The sequence below is a fragment of the Portunus trituberculatus genome, chromosome 21 (assembly GCF_017591435.1).
Source record: "Portunus trituberculatus isolate SZX2019 chromosome 21, ASM1759143v1, whole genome shotgun sequence".
Lineage (NCBI taxonomy): Eukaryota > Metazoa > Arthropoda > Malacostraca > Decapoda > Portunidae > Portunus > Portunus trituberculatus.
In genome coordinates this window covers 2492339-2504838 of record NC_059275.1, presented here as the reverse complement: position 1 = coordinate 2504838, position 12500 = coordinate 2492339, and the positions used below count along the sequence as shown (strand labels likewise).

The window sequence follows — 12500 nt, the reverse complement described above, 5'->3', positions numbered from 1 at the left end:
TCTCTCTCTCTCTCTCTCTCTCTCTCTCTCTCTCTCTCTCTCTCTCTCTCTCTCTCTCTCTCTCTCTCTCTCTCTCTCTCTCTCTCTCTCTCTCTCTCTCTCTCTCTCTCTCTCTCTCTCTCTCTCTCTGGACTGACACTGGAGTTCTTTATTCCTTCATTCCCTTTGTGTTTGCTTTGTTTTGGCGTGACGGTTTGATTGTTTGTTTATTTGCCTTGTTTTGTTTGCTTCCTCTCTTTATCTGGTGACCGCCTTTTCTGAATTGAGAAGACAAATAGTGAATAATTATTTGTCAAGGAATTCGCTAATATATATAAACATTTTCCTTTTGAAGTTTTTTTTTGTTTCTTTAATTTCTCTCTATTGTTTGTGTTATTTTCTTTCCCTCATTATTTTTTGACCGGCTTGATAAATGCAGAGATAAAAAAGAGGGTTTGTGTTTTATTTATTGATTGATTTATTTATTTTGTAAGGAAGACCAGCTAAGTGTTTCTTTTATTTCCTTGTTTTATATTTTTCTATCTTTTTTTTTTTTTGCTTTTTGTTGTCTATCTTCATTTTTTCTCATTATTTTGTGACCATCTTCGTAAACTCAGAAAAGAAAGGTCCGTTTTCTTTTTTTTTGTCAGGTAAACCAGCTGAGGATTTTATTTATTTTTTCTTTTCTACTCTTTCTCTTGTTTCTCTTGTTCACGTTCCCTCATTATTCGGTGACCACTTTCGTAAATACTGAAATAAAAAGGATCATTTGTATCTATTTTTTCTTGTCAGTGAGATCAGCCACAAGTGTTTCCATTTTTTTTTCTTGTTTTCTATTTTTTTGGCTTTTTAGTTGTTTTTCTTCATTTTTTCTCATTATTTTGTGAAGGTCTTCGTAAATTCAGAAAAAGAAAGATGCGTTTTCTTTTTGTCAGGTTAACCAGTCAAGGATTTCTGTCTATTTTTATTTTCTACTTCTCTTTCTGTTGTCTTCATTAATGCTGCTGAAGAAATAAAAAATGTAAAATGAAAAAAAAATGTAATAATGGTCCTTAAATAAACATGAATTAGGTTAAAGAAGAGAATAAAAAGTGTTAATAATTGCTGTTAAAGAAATAAAAAAAAAATGTAATATGAAAAAAAAATGTAATAATGGTCCTTAAATAAACATGAATTAGGTTAAAGAAGAGAGATTAAAAAAAGTGTTAATTAATGCTGTGAAATAAATAAAAAAAATGTAAAATAAAAAAAATAGGTAATAATGGTAAATAAATAAAGAAGAATAAATGAAGAAGAGAGATTAAAAAAAAGTGTTAATTAAAGCTGTGAAATAAATGAAAAAAAATGTAAAATAAAAAAAAGGGAGTAACACAATTTACTTTTAGAAATGCGTTAATGATCTTTTGAAATATACAGGAAATGTTTTGATTGTAGGAAAAAAAAAATATATCTTTACAAATTAAGAGCAAAATGTGATATGATAAGCGCCGTGAAAGTCTGGGGTTTGTTGATGTTGAGCGCTGTAAAAGTCTAAATTTGTTTATTAAAAGCTGCAAAACACGAGCATGAAGTGATCAGCTAACGAGGCAAACGAGTGATCAGCTAACGAGGCTCATCAACAAACAAGATCTGTCAACACGCCTTTAATGTTGATGAGCGAGTCAGAGAGTTACGACAACCACGACGACAACAACAACAACAACAACAACAACAACAACAACAACAACAACAACAACAACAACAACAACAACAACAACAACAACAACAGCATCAGCAAACAAGACAACACGACGACAACAACAACAACAACAACAACAACAACAACAACAACAACAACAACAACAATAACAGCAAAACCTTATCATTTTCATCATCATCATCATCATTATGAACAACAACAACAACAACGACAACGACGAAAACAGCAAGATAAACAACAGCAACAATAATAATAACGATAATAAGATGAACAGCAGCATCAACAACACAGCAACGGCACACGACAACATTAACAACAGCAAACAACAACAACAACAACAACAACAACAACAACAACAACATCTACTGCTACTACTACTACTACTACTACTACTACTACTACTACAACGGCGACAACATCACTAACAACAAGAATAAACAGCAACAACAACAAGAACAACAATTTTTACCACCACCACCACCACCACCACCACCACCACACTCATTCCTCACCCATAAGAATACCAAGAACACACACACACACACACACACACACACACACACACACACACACACACACACACACACACACACACACACACACACACACACACACACACACACACACACACACACACACACACAATGAACTCAAGGGGAAAAAATGTCGAAGCTCTCCATACGTTCTTCCTAGAGGTCACAGTTTTGCCTCCTGCTTGCCTTGTGTTGGAAGCAGAGAATTCCTAAGGGAGGGACGCGCCGTGAAGCAGGAGAGGAGGAATCTGGGAATACCTCAGGGGAAGCCGAGCAGAGAGATGCACAAAGCCTGAGAGAGAGAGAGAGAGAGAGAGAGAGAGAGAGAGAGAGAGAGAGAGAGAGAGAGAGAGAGCTATCACACCTAACAATGCTCGCAACACTGCACAGTTAAAATGAATATTCTTTATTTTCTCTAAAACACACACACACACACACACACACACACACACACACACACACACACACACACACACACACACACACACACACACACACACACACACACACACACACACACACACACACACACACACACACACACACACACACACACTCTCTCTCTCTCTCTCTCTCTCTCTCTCTCTCTCTCTCTCTCTCTCTCTCTCTCTCTCTCTCTCTCTCTCTCTCTCTCCCCCAGCCTGTCAGTGCTCCGCTACAAATAAAATAAACGAAGGGATAAAGAAAAAGGTTGGGAATGTGAAAATATCTGGTGACTAGTTAGACAGAGAGAGAGAGAGAGAGAGAGAGAGAGAGAGAGAGAGAGAGAGAGAGAGAGAGAGAGAGAGAGAGAGAGCGTCATTTCTCCCTCGCTCACGCCATCAGAGAGATTGGGTTTTGCTCGCTGGATCACCACAGCGAAAAATTTTGCCAAGATAAACCCACGTACTGTGTTACCAGGCCAGGGATGGTCAGGGCTTGGGTTAAGATAGGTTAGGTTAGGTCAGGATAGGTTAGGTTAGGATAGGTCAGGTTAGGTTAGGTCAGGTCAGGATAGGTTAGGTCAGGTTAGGTTAGGTCAGGTCAGGATAGGTTAGGTTAGGTCAGGATAGGTTAGGTCAGGTCAGGATAGGTTAGGTTAGGTCAGGTTAGGTCAGGTTAGGTTAGGTCAGGTCAGGATAGGTTAGGTTAGGTCAGGATAGGTTAGGTCAGGTCAGGATAGGTTAGGTTAGGTCAGGTTAGGTCAGGTCAGGATAGATTAGGTCAAGTTAGGTTAGGTTGAATTGAGTTACTAAATTTGCTTTGAGTTTGATTGGGTGTGATTGAGTTGGGTTAAGTCTGGTTTGGTTTTGTTGGGTTAGGTTAGATTAGGTTAGGTTAGGTTAGGGTAGGTTAAATTGAATTACCACATTTGCTTTGAGTTTAATTGAGTTGGATTGAGTTTGGTTAAGGTTGGCTTGGTTGTGTTGTGTTGTGTTGTGTTCCATTGGGTTGCGTTTGTTTGGGTTAACTTAGGTTTGCCTTGGGGTAGATTGGGTTCAGTTAAGTTAGTTTTGGGTTTGGTTAAGTTAAGTAACAGCGGTTAGGTTAAGTTAAACTGCATTATGTTGAATTAGTTAGATAGGTTAGGTTACGTTAGGTTAGATTAGGTTGGTTTGGCTCGGTTCAGCAAAAATACTACAACAACAACAACAACAACAACAACAACAACAACAACAACAACAACAACAACAACAACAACAACTACTACTACTACTACTACTACTACTACTACTACTACTACTACTACTACTACTACTACTACTACTACTACAACGGCGACAGCACCACCACCATCAAAGAATAAACAGCAACAACAACAAGAACGACAATTAGGTTAGGTTAGGTCAGTGGTACAACAAAGTCAGGGAGGCGTTCTGTAGCGGTGGGGAAGACCAGTACCTAACCTAACCCAGCAAACCTAACACTGGTGCGGAGGAGGAGGACGAAGAGAACGCTGGGAATGAGATGGAGCGCCTCATTTCGTCCCCAGCCAGACGCGTGACCATTCCTTCCTTTTGTCTGCCGGTCTTAATCGCGATCTTGGGGCGGGGAGATTAATAGCAAAAGTTTGGTCGCTATGGGTGAGTCTGCCTCCAACAAAGACGTTTCGCGAGCCACTCCACGTCCGTGCTGCCTCCAGGACCACCAGGAATTGACTCGTATTCAGAAACGCTTCACTCTCTCACCACTTTTTCCCAAGGGCACAGAGATTATTAGCCAGGTTTCCAAGGGTGTTTGTCCTGTAGGAATCTCTTTAATCTCTTACTATAGCTATGAAAACCTATATAGACCCGTGTCATTTTACCACCACTATTTTCCAAGGCCACGGAGACTATCAGCCAGCTTTTCAAGAGTGTTTGTCATATCGGTAATGTGTAAATCTTCTCAATCTCTTATTAGAACTGTGAAAACTCGTATATGAAAACCAAATAACTTCACCTGACTGTTTTCCAAAGCCACCGAGATGACTAACCAGGTTCTCAATACGGTGTTTGTTCTTTTGATAACATAGAAATCTTATCAATTCATGTCTGCAACCAAACAGACGTCCTTAGAAACCAGTCACTTCACTACGACTATTTTCCAATCTTAAGAGATAAGAAACCAGGTTCTTAAGAGTGTTTATCCTGTTGATAATGTAGAGATCTTGTTAATCTGTCACTAGAACCGTAAAAACTCCCCACTCAAATTGAGACTCAGATGTCACTAGAACCGTAAAGACACTGAAATTAAAGATCTGATATCACTTGAACCGGATAAAAAACTCATTAAAACTCAGATGTCACTAGAACCGCCATAACACTGAAATTAACACTGATGTCACTAGAACCGTCATAACACTGAATTTAACACTCTGATGTCACTGGAACCCTAAAAACACGAAACTGATGTAACTAGAACCGTAATAACACTGATCTTAAAAGTTTGATGTCACTAGAAGTGCAATAATATTTAGATTAACACTCCGATATCACTAGAACCGGAAAAAAACGCTGGAATTAAGACCACTGATGTCACTAGAACCATAATAACACTGGTTATTAGCACTCCGATGTCACTAGAGTCGTCAAAACACTGGGATTAAGACCCCTGATATCACTAAACAGGAAGAGTCACTCAGATTAACACTCAGGTCACTTCAACGAGGGATTCAAATTCGTGACACTTGACCCACCACAGTCTTAGTCTCGGCAGTTGAGATGAGCTGAGGTGAGCTGAGGTGAGGTGAACTGAGGTGAGGCGCAGAAGTGTTTCAGAATATGGTCTATTGGCGCGGGGTGGACCATTAAGCCTCGTCGATATGGATGTATTCTGGCAGAACACAGATAATGTTGCCGCTCCTCCGGGAACCGTTTGGCCGCCGCGCACGCCCCTTCCTGCCCTTCCCCACCCCATCCAAGACCCCTAAGACCCTAGTGAGGCGTGAGGGGGGTGGATAGGGAGGGTATGGGGGGGGGGCTCGCCGGCCTCCTGATGACCACTAACCCTTGAAAACTCCGTGGTGAGGGTGGAGTGTCGCGGGAAAACGAGCCTACTTTTGTGGATTTGTTTCGGCGTAATTGTCATAACTGGAGGAGGAGGAGGAGGAGGAGGAGGAGGAGGAGGAGGAGGAGGATGAACAAGAACAAGAACAAGAACAATAAGAAGAAAAAAAGGAGAAGATAAGAAGATGAGGAGGAAGTAAAAAATTGAGGAAGACAAAGAGGATGATGAGAAATAAGAAGAAGAGGAGGAGGAGGAGGAGGAGGAGGAGGAAGAGGAAGAAGAAGAAGAAGAAGAAGAAGAAGAAGAAGAAGAAGAAGAAGAAGAAGAAGAAGAAGAAGAAGAAGAAGAAGACAGGAGAAAGAGAAGAAAGAGTTGCTGTAGGGACATGTTCCATCAAAAGTAAGGGTGTTTTTAATTATAGTTCAATGTTTACTGCCCTTGTGTGGTGATGGTGGTGGTGGTGGTGGTGGTAGTGATGGTGGTGGTGATGGTGGTGGTGGTGGTGGTGGTGGTAGTGATGGTGGTGGTGATGGTGGTGGTGGTGGTGATGGTGGTGGCTCTAGTTTCTGTCTGGTTCCGTCCTTGGCTCCGTCTTGTCTTTTTTTTTCTCTCCTCTTCTCTTTTTTTTATTTCAGTCTCTATCTTTCTTTTTTATACGTCTGTGTCTGTGGGATTCTTTGTGTGGGTGGGTGGGTCTCCCGGTGCTTCGTGTGTGTGTGTGTGTGCGTGTGTGTGTGTGTGTGTGTGTGTGTGTGTGTCCTAGTTTTCAGTTTTTGGTTCTCTCTCTCTCTCTCTCTCTCTCTCTCTCTCTCTCTCTCTCTCTCTCTCTCTCTCTCTCTCTCTCTCTCTCTCTCTCTCTCTCTCTCTCTCTCTCTCTCTCTCTCTCTCTCTCTCTCTCTCTCTCTCTCTCTCTCTCTCTCTCTCTCTCTCTCTCTCTCTCTCTCTCTCTCTCTCTCTCTCTCTCTCTCTCTCTCTCTCTCTCTCTCTCTCTCTCTCTCTCTCTCTCTCTCTCTCTCTCTCTCTCTCTCTCTCTCTCTCTCTCTCTCTCTCTCTCTCTCTCTCTCTCTCTCTCTCTCTCTCTCTCTCTCTCTCTCTCTCTCTCTCTCTCTCTCTCTCTCTCTCTCTCTCTCTCTCTCTCTCTCTCTCTCTCTCTCTCTCTCTCTCTCTCTCTCTCTCTCTCTCTCTCTCTCTCTCTCTCTCTCTCTCTCTCTCTCTCTCTCTCTCTCTCTCTCTCTCTCTCTCTCTCTCTCTCTCTCTCTCTCTCTCTCTCTCTCTCTCTCTCTCTCTCTCTCTCTCTCTCTCTCTCTCTCTCTCTCTCTCTCTCTCTCTCTCTCTCTCTCTCTCTCTCTCTCTCTCTCTCTCTCTCTCTCTCTCTCTCTCTCTCTCTCTCTCTCTCTCTCTCTCTCTCTCTCTCTCTCTCTCTCTCTCTCTCTCTCTCTCTCTCTCTCTCTCTCTCTCTCTCTCTCTCTCTCTCTCTCTCTCTCTCTCTCTCTCTCTCTCTCTCTCTCTCTCTCTCTCTCTCTCTCTCTCTCTCTCTCTCTCTCTCTCTCTCTCTCTCTCTCTCTCTCTCTCTCTCTCTCTCTCTCTCTCTCTCGTGTATGTGTGCGTGTGTGTGTGTCCACCGGGAGAACGTAGGAGGGGGAGGATGGGACAGAATCACCACACTAATGAACCTCGGCTTGTTTTTCCTTCCCCCCGACACACACACCCTAATTTACCGAAGCTGCCATCAATATTTCCATTTTTATTCACGTGTGCCTCGTTCGTCTTTGTTTGAGGGGCTTTTACCACCAAGAACTGACGTGTCTGTGGGGGCATTCATCGATTTTATAATTTAACAGGGATTGTGCTGGTCTACGCTCCCCACCCACACCCTGGCCCCCTCAAGACACGATGGATAGTGTTAGGAGCATTTGGAGAGGTGTAATGGAGGAGGATCATAAAACTCAAGGTGCTGGAGTTCGTATTTCTTAGTATTTTTGTGGTTGTGTCTCTTAATTCTAACTGTGTCTTGTTTAAGGGAAGTTGCTTGCTGGAGGTGAGTCAGTTTTAGTATATTTTGGAGGTGTTTCGAGGGTTTCTAGTGCGTTGATGAGTTCTTGTGGAAGTTATGTGGTGTTCTCAAGTGTTCTGGTAGGTTTGCCTAGTGTTTTCAAGTGTTTTGGTAGGTTTATCTAGTGTTTTCAGTGTTTGCAGGTCCTAGTTGGGTTTTTTATGAATTCTTAAGTGTGTTAACAAGTTCTAGTGGAAAATACTTTGGGTTTTCAAGGGTTTTTATGATCCTATTGGTAGTTTAAGTGGTTTTGTATCATCAAAAGTAAAAAAATTCATAAGAAAACGACCCGCCACTTGTATTGCCCCGGAAAACACTCCTGGCGAGGGAAGAAAGAGATTAAGAACACGAGCTCTGTAGAGAATTGCCTTGTCTTGCCTTGCCCTTCCTTGCTTCACTTCACTCTCCCTTCCACTGTCTTACCTTACCTTGTCTCACCTCGCTCTTTCCTTCCACTGCCTTACCTTACCTCACTCTCTCTCTCTCTCTCTCTCTCTCTCTCTCTCTCTCTCTCTCTCTCTCTCTCTCTCTCTCTCTCCTTTACCTTACCTTAACTTGCCTCACATTCACTCTCTCCCTTCCTTTACCTTACCTTACCTTGTCTTGCTTCGCTCTCCCTTCCACTGTTCTGCCTTTCCTTGCCTTACTTTTCGTCACTTTGCTCCCTTTTCCGCTGTCTTGCCTTGCTTTACTTCGCTTCACCTTACGTTCCCTTCCACTGCCCTTCCTTACTTTGCCATGCCTCGCTTCTACTGCTCTGCCATACCCTATCTTAGCTTTCCTTCCTTTATCTGATCTTACCTTGCTTTATCTTGCCCTTTGTTGCCTCACCTCGCTTTCCCTTGCACTGCCTTGCTTTTACTTTTTCCCTGCGTCACTTAGCTTTTCCTTCCATTGTCCTGGCTTGTCCTACCCTATCTTACCCTATCCTACCCTACCCTATCCTACCCTATCCTATCCTATCCTATCCTACCCTGCCTTGCCTTGCCTTGCCTTCCCTTGCCTTGTCTTGCCTTGTCTTGCCCTCCCCTGCCCTGCCCTGCCCTGCCCTGCCCTGTCCTATCCTGTCCTGTCTTGTCCTGCCCTGCCCTGCCCTGCCCTACCCTGCCCTACTCTACCCTACCCTACCCTACCCTGCCTTGCCCCGTCTGTGTTGCTATTAAGCGCAGCCTCCCCCTCAGTGCTCATGAGCTGACCCGCAACTGTTTGTATAATTAAAAAGAAAACGTGCGAGGTTTTGATTACACTCTTTCCATTGTTTATTCAACGGACGGAGGGAGAGAAGGGAGTGGACCTTTTTGTTTCCAGATATTGCGTCGGCAGCGAGGGGGAATATACTGAAAAAATAATAAAAACAGTAAAAACACCTAACCACACAAACACAGCAGTAATAACCCAATAACACCGTCTTATATATTGCTCAGGTGTGATATGCATACACACTTAGCGCCAAATGTGCGGCAAATTGCAGGTGGAGGTGTGCAGGGGAGCAGGTGAGGCGGCGGCGGCGGTGATGAGGGTTTGAGGGTAGCATGACACCGACTGAGGAAAGGCAAGGGAGGGCAGACTGGGGGCTTGTGGTGGCGCTGGTGGTTGAAGAGAGCTGGTAGGAAAGGGCTGGCGGAGTGAGTTATAAGAGATTGGCGGTGGAAATACGTGAGGTTAGGAGTGAGTTGAGGGATTGGAGACGTGAGGGAATTTAAAAGTGAGATTAGAATTTAGAGATAGACAGGAGTTGAGCAAAAAAAAAAAAAAAAAGAGAATTTAGGAGTAATCTGAAGAGCTGGAGGAGAAAAGAGGAAAGTAGAAATTAACTGAAAAACTAGAAGGAATAAAACAAGAGAGGCAAGGAATGAGCCGAGGAACTGGATGAAAAAAAAGAAAAGAAAAAGATAAAAAAATAGCTGAAAAATTCCAAACGAAAATGAAAAAAAAAATGGAAATAAACTCAAGCACTGAATAAGAAAGAAGAAAAACATAAAGTACGTGAGGAGAGTGTAGAAAGAAAGAGAGAAAGAGAGCGGAGGCATTGCAGGTGTTGGAGTATGTTTATAGATGCACATAGAGCGGTTACAACGCGCCACGAGGGGAGGAGAACTGTACTTAAGGTCTAAAGGGAACATTAAGGGCGTAAGGGTGCCAGGGAGAAACTACACAGGGCTCTTGGGGTGTTTGTTTAAGATACGTAGGGAGTTGGAAGGGCTTTTGTATTCACCCCTTGAGTGTTGAGTCCTCTTAGGGGCGTGTCTACCTGGCCTAACTCACCTGTATACTGTTTGTGTTTACCTGTGTGTTTACTGTGTGTTTACTGTGTGTTTAAGGGATGTATACCTGGTTTATTTGTTTATCTCTCTCTCTCTCTCTCTCTCTCTCTCTCTCTCTCTCTCTCTCTCTCTCTCTCTCTCTCTCTCTCTCTCTCTCTCTCTCTGTGTGTGTGTGTGTGTGTGTGTGTGTGTGTGTGTGTGTGTGTGTGTGTGTGTGTGTGTGTGTGTGTGTGTGTGTGTGTGTGTGTGTGTGTGTGTGTGTGTGTGTGTGTGTGTGTGTGTGTGTGTGTGTGTGTGTGTGTATTCTGATGAGTAAGCCACGCACACGTACTTAGATGTCAGGTGTGCGGGCGTCCTCCTCCTCCTCCTCCTCCTCCTCCTCCTCCTCCTCCTCCTCCTCCTCCTCCCACTGAGCCTCGCAACACCTGACACGCTCGGTGGCACTGATGAGAGCGTTTTATGCCAAGTTGCCCGTTAATGCGTGAACCTTAGAGCCTTGCTGGGGTGGGGAGGGGGTGCGACGAGGATTGGTGGGATAGAGACGGGGTGGGGAGAGGATTAGTGGGGTGAGGAGGTGGTGGTGAGCGGCTGGGGGCATGAGTGACGGCTGGCGGGGTGAGTGGTGAGAGTGAGAGAGACTGAAGGTGTGACTGGCTTGGTGAAGTTGGGTGTCTTATGAGTGGTTGACTGAGTGTGTGGGGGGGTGAGTGGGTGGGTGACTGGATGGGTGACTGGATGGGTGACAGGATGGGTGAGTGGGTGGGTGACTGGATGGGTGACTGGATGGGTGACTGGGTGGGTGAGTGGGTGGGTGACTGGATGAATGACTGGATGGGTGACTGGATGGGTGACTGGATGGGTGACTGGGTGGGTGAATGGATGGGTGACTGGATGAATGACTGGATGGGTGACTGGATGGGTGATTGGGTGAGTGGGTGGGTGACTGGATGGGTGACTCTAGGCTTTCCACTCTCACTTTTGTCTTCCTATATCGTAGTGTCCGCAGTTTACAAAGCTCACCTCAGCAACAACAACAACAGTGACAACAGCAACATCATCATCATCATCATCATCATCATCATCATCATCATCATCATCAACAACAACAACACCCTCTTAAGGAACAACAAACTGCAAATATAAGAACACAAGTCAAGTTTATTTTTCTTTTCTCTTGCTTTTCATTGATTTCTCAGTTTCAGGAGCAAAAAATATGACAAATTGACTAGTTTCTTATTTATTTTGCTCCCGTGTGTGTGTGTGTGTGTGTGTGTGTGTGTGTGTGTGTGTGTGCATATGTAACTAGTTTGTATGGGTGGGGAGGAGCCTTCGCCTTTACTATCCTATCTCCATTACACACATAACTCACCATCAGAGACATCAACTTGTAACATTATCTATCACCTCTCTTTCTACTACATATTGGTTTCTCAATCTTAGAAAACAAAATAAAGAATAAAAAAAAAAATAAAAATAAAATATCGACTCACATTTTTCTTTCTTTGTGTTACCTTGCGTGCGTGTGTGCGTGCGCGGGAGGTCAGGAGCGATGTCTGGAGGGGACTGGTGTTGACGCGGATGGCTGCCTGTCTCGCTAAGGAGGTTGGTATTCATGGCAGTGTCGCCCGCAGGAATGTCTTAATGCCAGTGCTTATGGCGGGGTCTTCAGCGCTCCGGCAGACGTCGTTAGCGAGAATTATAGGAAGTAGAGAGAAGGAACGCCCCTCGTTATCACCCCGAGGCGCAGCAGGGAGGCGGCGGTGCGGGTGCCAAGGGGCCAAGCTGCGCACTGCGGTATGGACTGAGGGAAAGTGTGTTTATGTATAGGCAGCATATGTAATAAAGGAAAAATAACAACAATAACAAGGAAAAAATAAGAACACTACACTTTATCTCTACTAAGATCCACATTTTTCGTTATTTCCCTAAACAGAACATACTAAAACTAAGAAATAACACACTGGAAGCTTAGAAATTACAGGACACGTGTTATAGAAGCAGTATCGCATTAATGGAGAAAACACACACAATAAAAACTAATAATAATACCAGCATACATTTACCTTCCACTTCCTTAAAAAAAATAAATAAATAAATAAAATAAACACTGCACAGATCATCAAAACTTGTAAGGACGTGTAAGGAAGTGCGGAGTGTAGCAGCGCCTCTCACATGTGTCAGGGGCGCGTGGGGGGCGGTGAATGCAGTGCGCGGCCAGCAGGTTCAAAGGGCGAGCACCGCGAGGGAGGGGGAACTGAATAAGGACTTGGGACCCACTTGTGTTGGTCGCGAAGGGGAAAAATCGAGGGCAGAATATTTCAAAGCGAGTGAGCCTGACAATGTGTGTGTGTGTGTGTGTGTGTGTGTGTGTGTGTGTGTGTGTGTGTGTGTGTGTGTGTGTGTGTGTGTGTGTGTGTGGAAGCCTGTCCGCCTCACCGACGCACACAAACACACACAGAGCGAAGGAAGGGGAAAAACAGTTATCGCTGCCGTTGTTCCTGAAA

General features: G+C 43.9%; 2 protein-coding genes across 3 annotated transcripts in view; one reads left to right on the top strand and one right to left on the bottom strand.

Annotated features, from left to right (window-relative positions):
* The window catches only part of LOC123507107 (somatostatin receptor type 5-like), a 233600-nt gene that overhangs the window by 8121 nt on the left and 212979 nt on the right, over positions 1-12500 (top strand). The window lies entirely within an intron of this gene.
* LOC123507262 (formin-like protein 3) overlaps positions 7583-12500 on the bottom strand; it is a 91646-nt gene continuing 86728 nt past the window's right edge. The window contains exons 4-6 of the mRNA XM_045260025.1: positions 10468-10603; positions 9172-9335; positions 7583-7711 (exon numbers count right to left, since the gene is read on the bottom strand). Coding sequence (XP_045115960.1) covers positions 7583-7711; positions 9172-9335; positions 10468-10603 — 429 coding nt within the window. The remainder of the gene's footprint in view (positions 7712-9171; positions 9336-10467; positions 10604-12500) is intronic.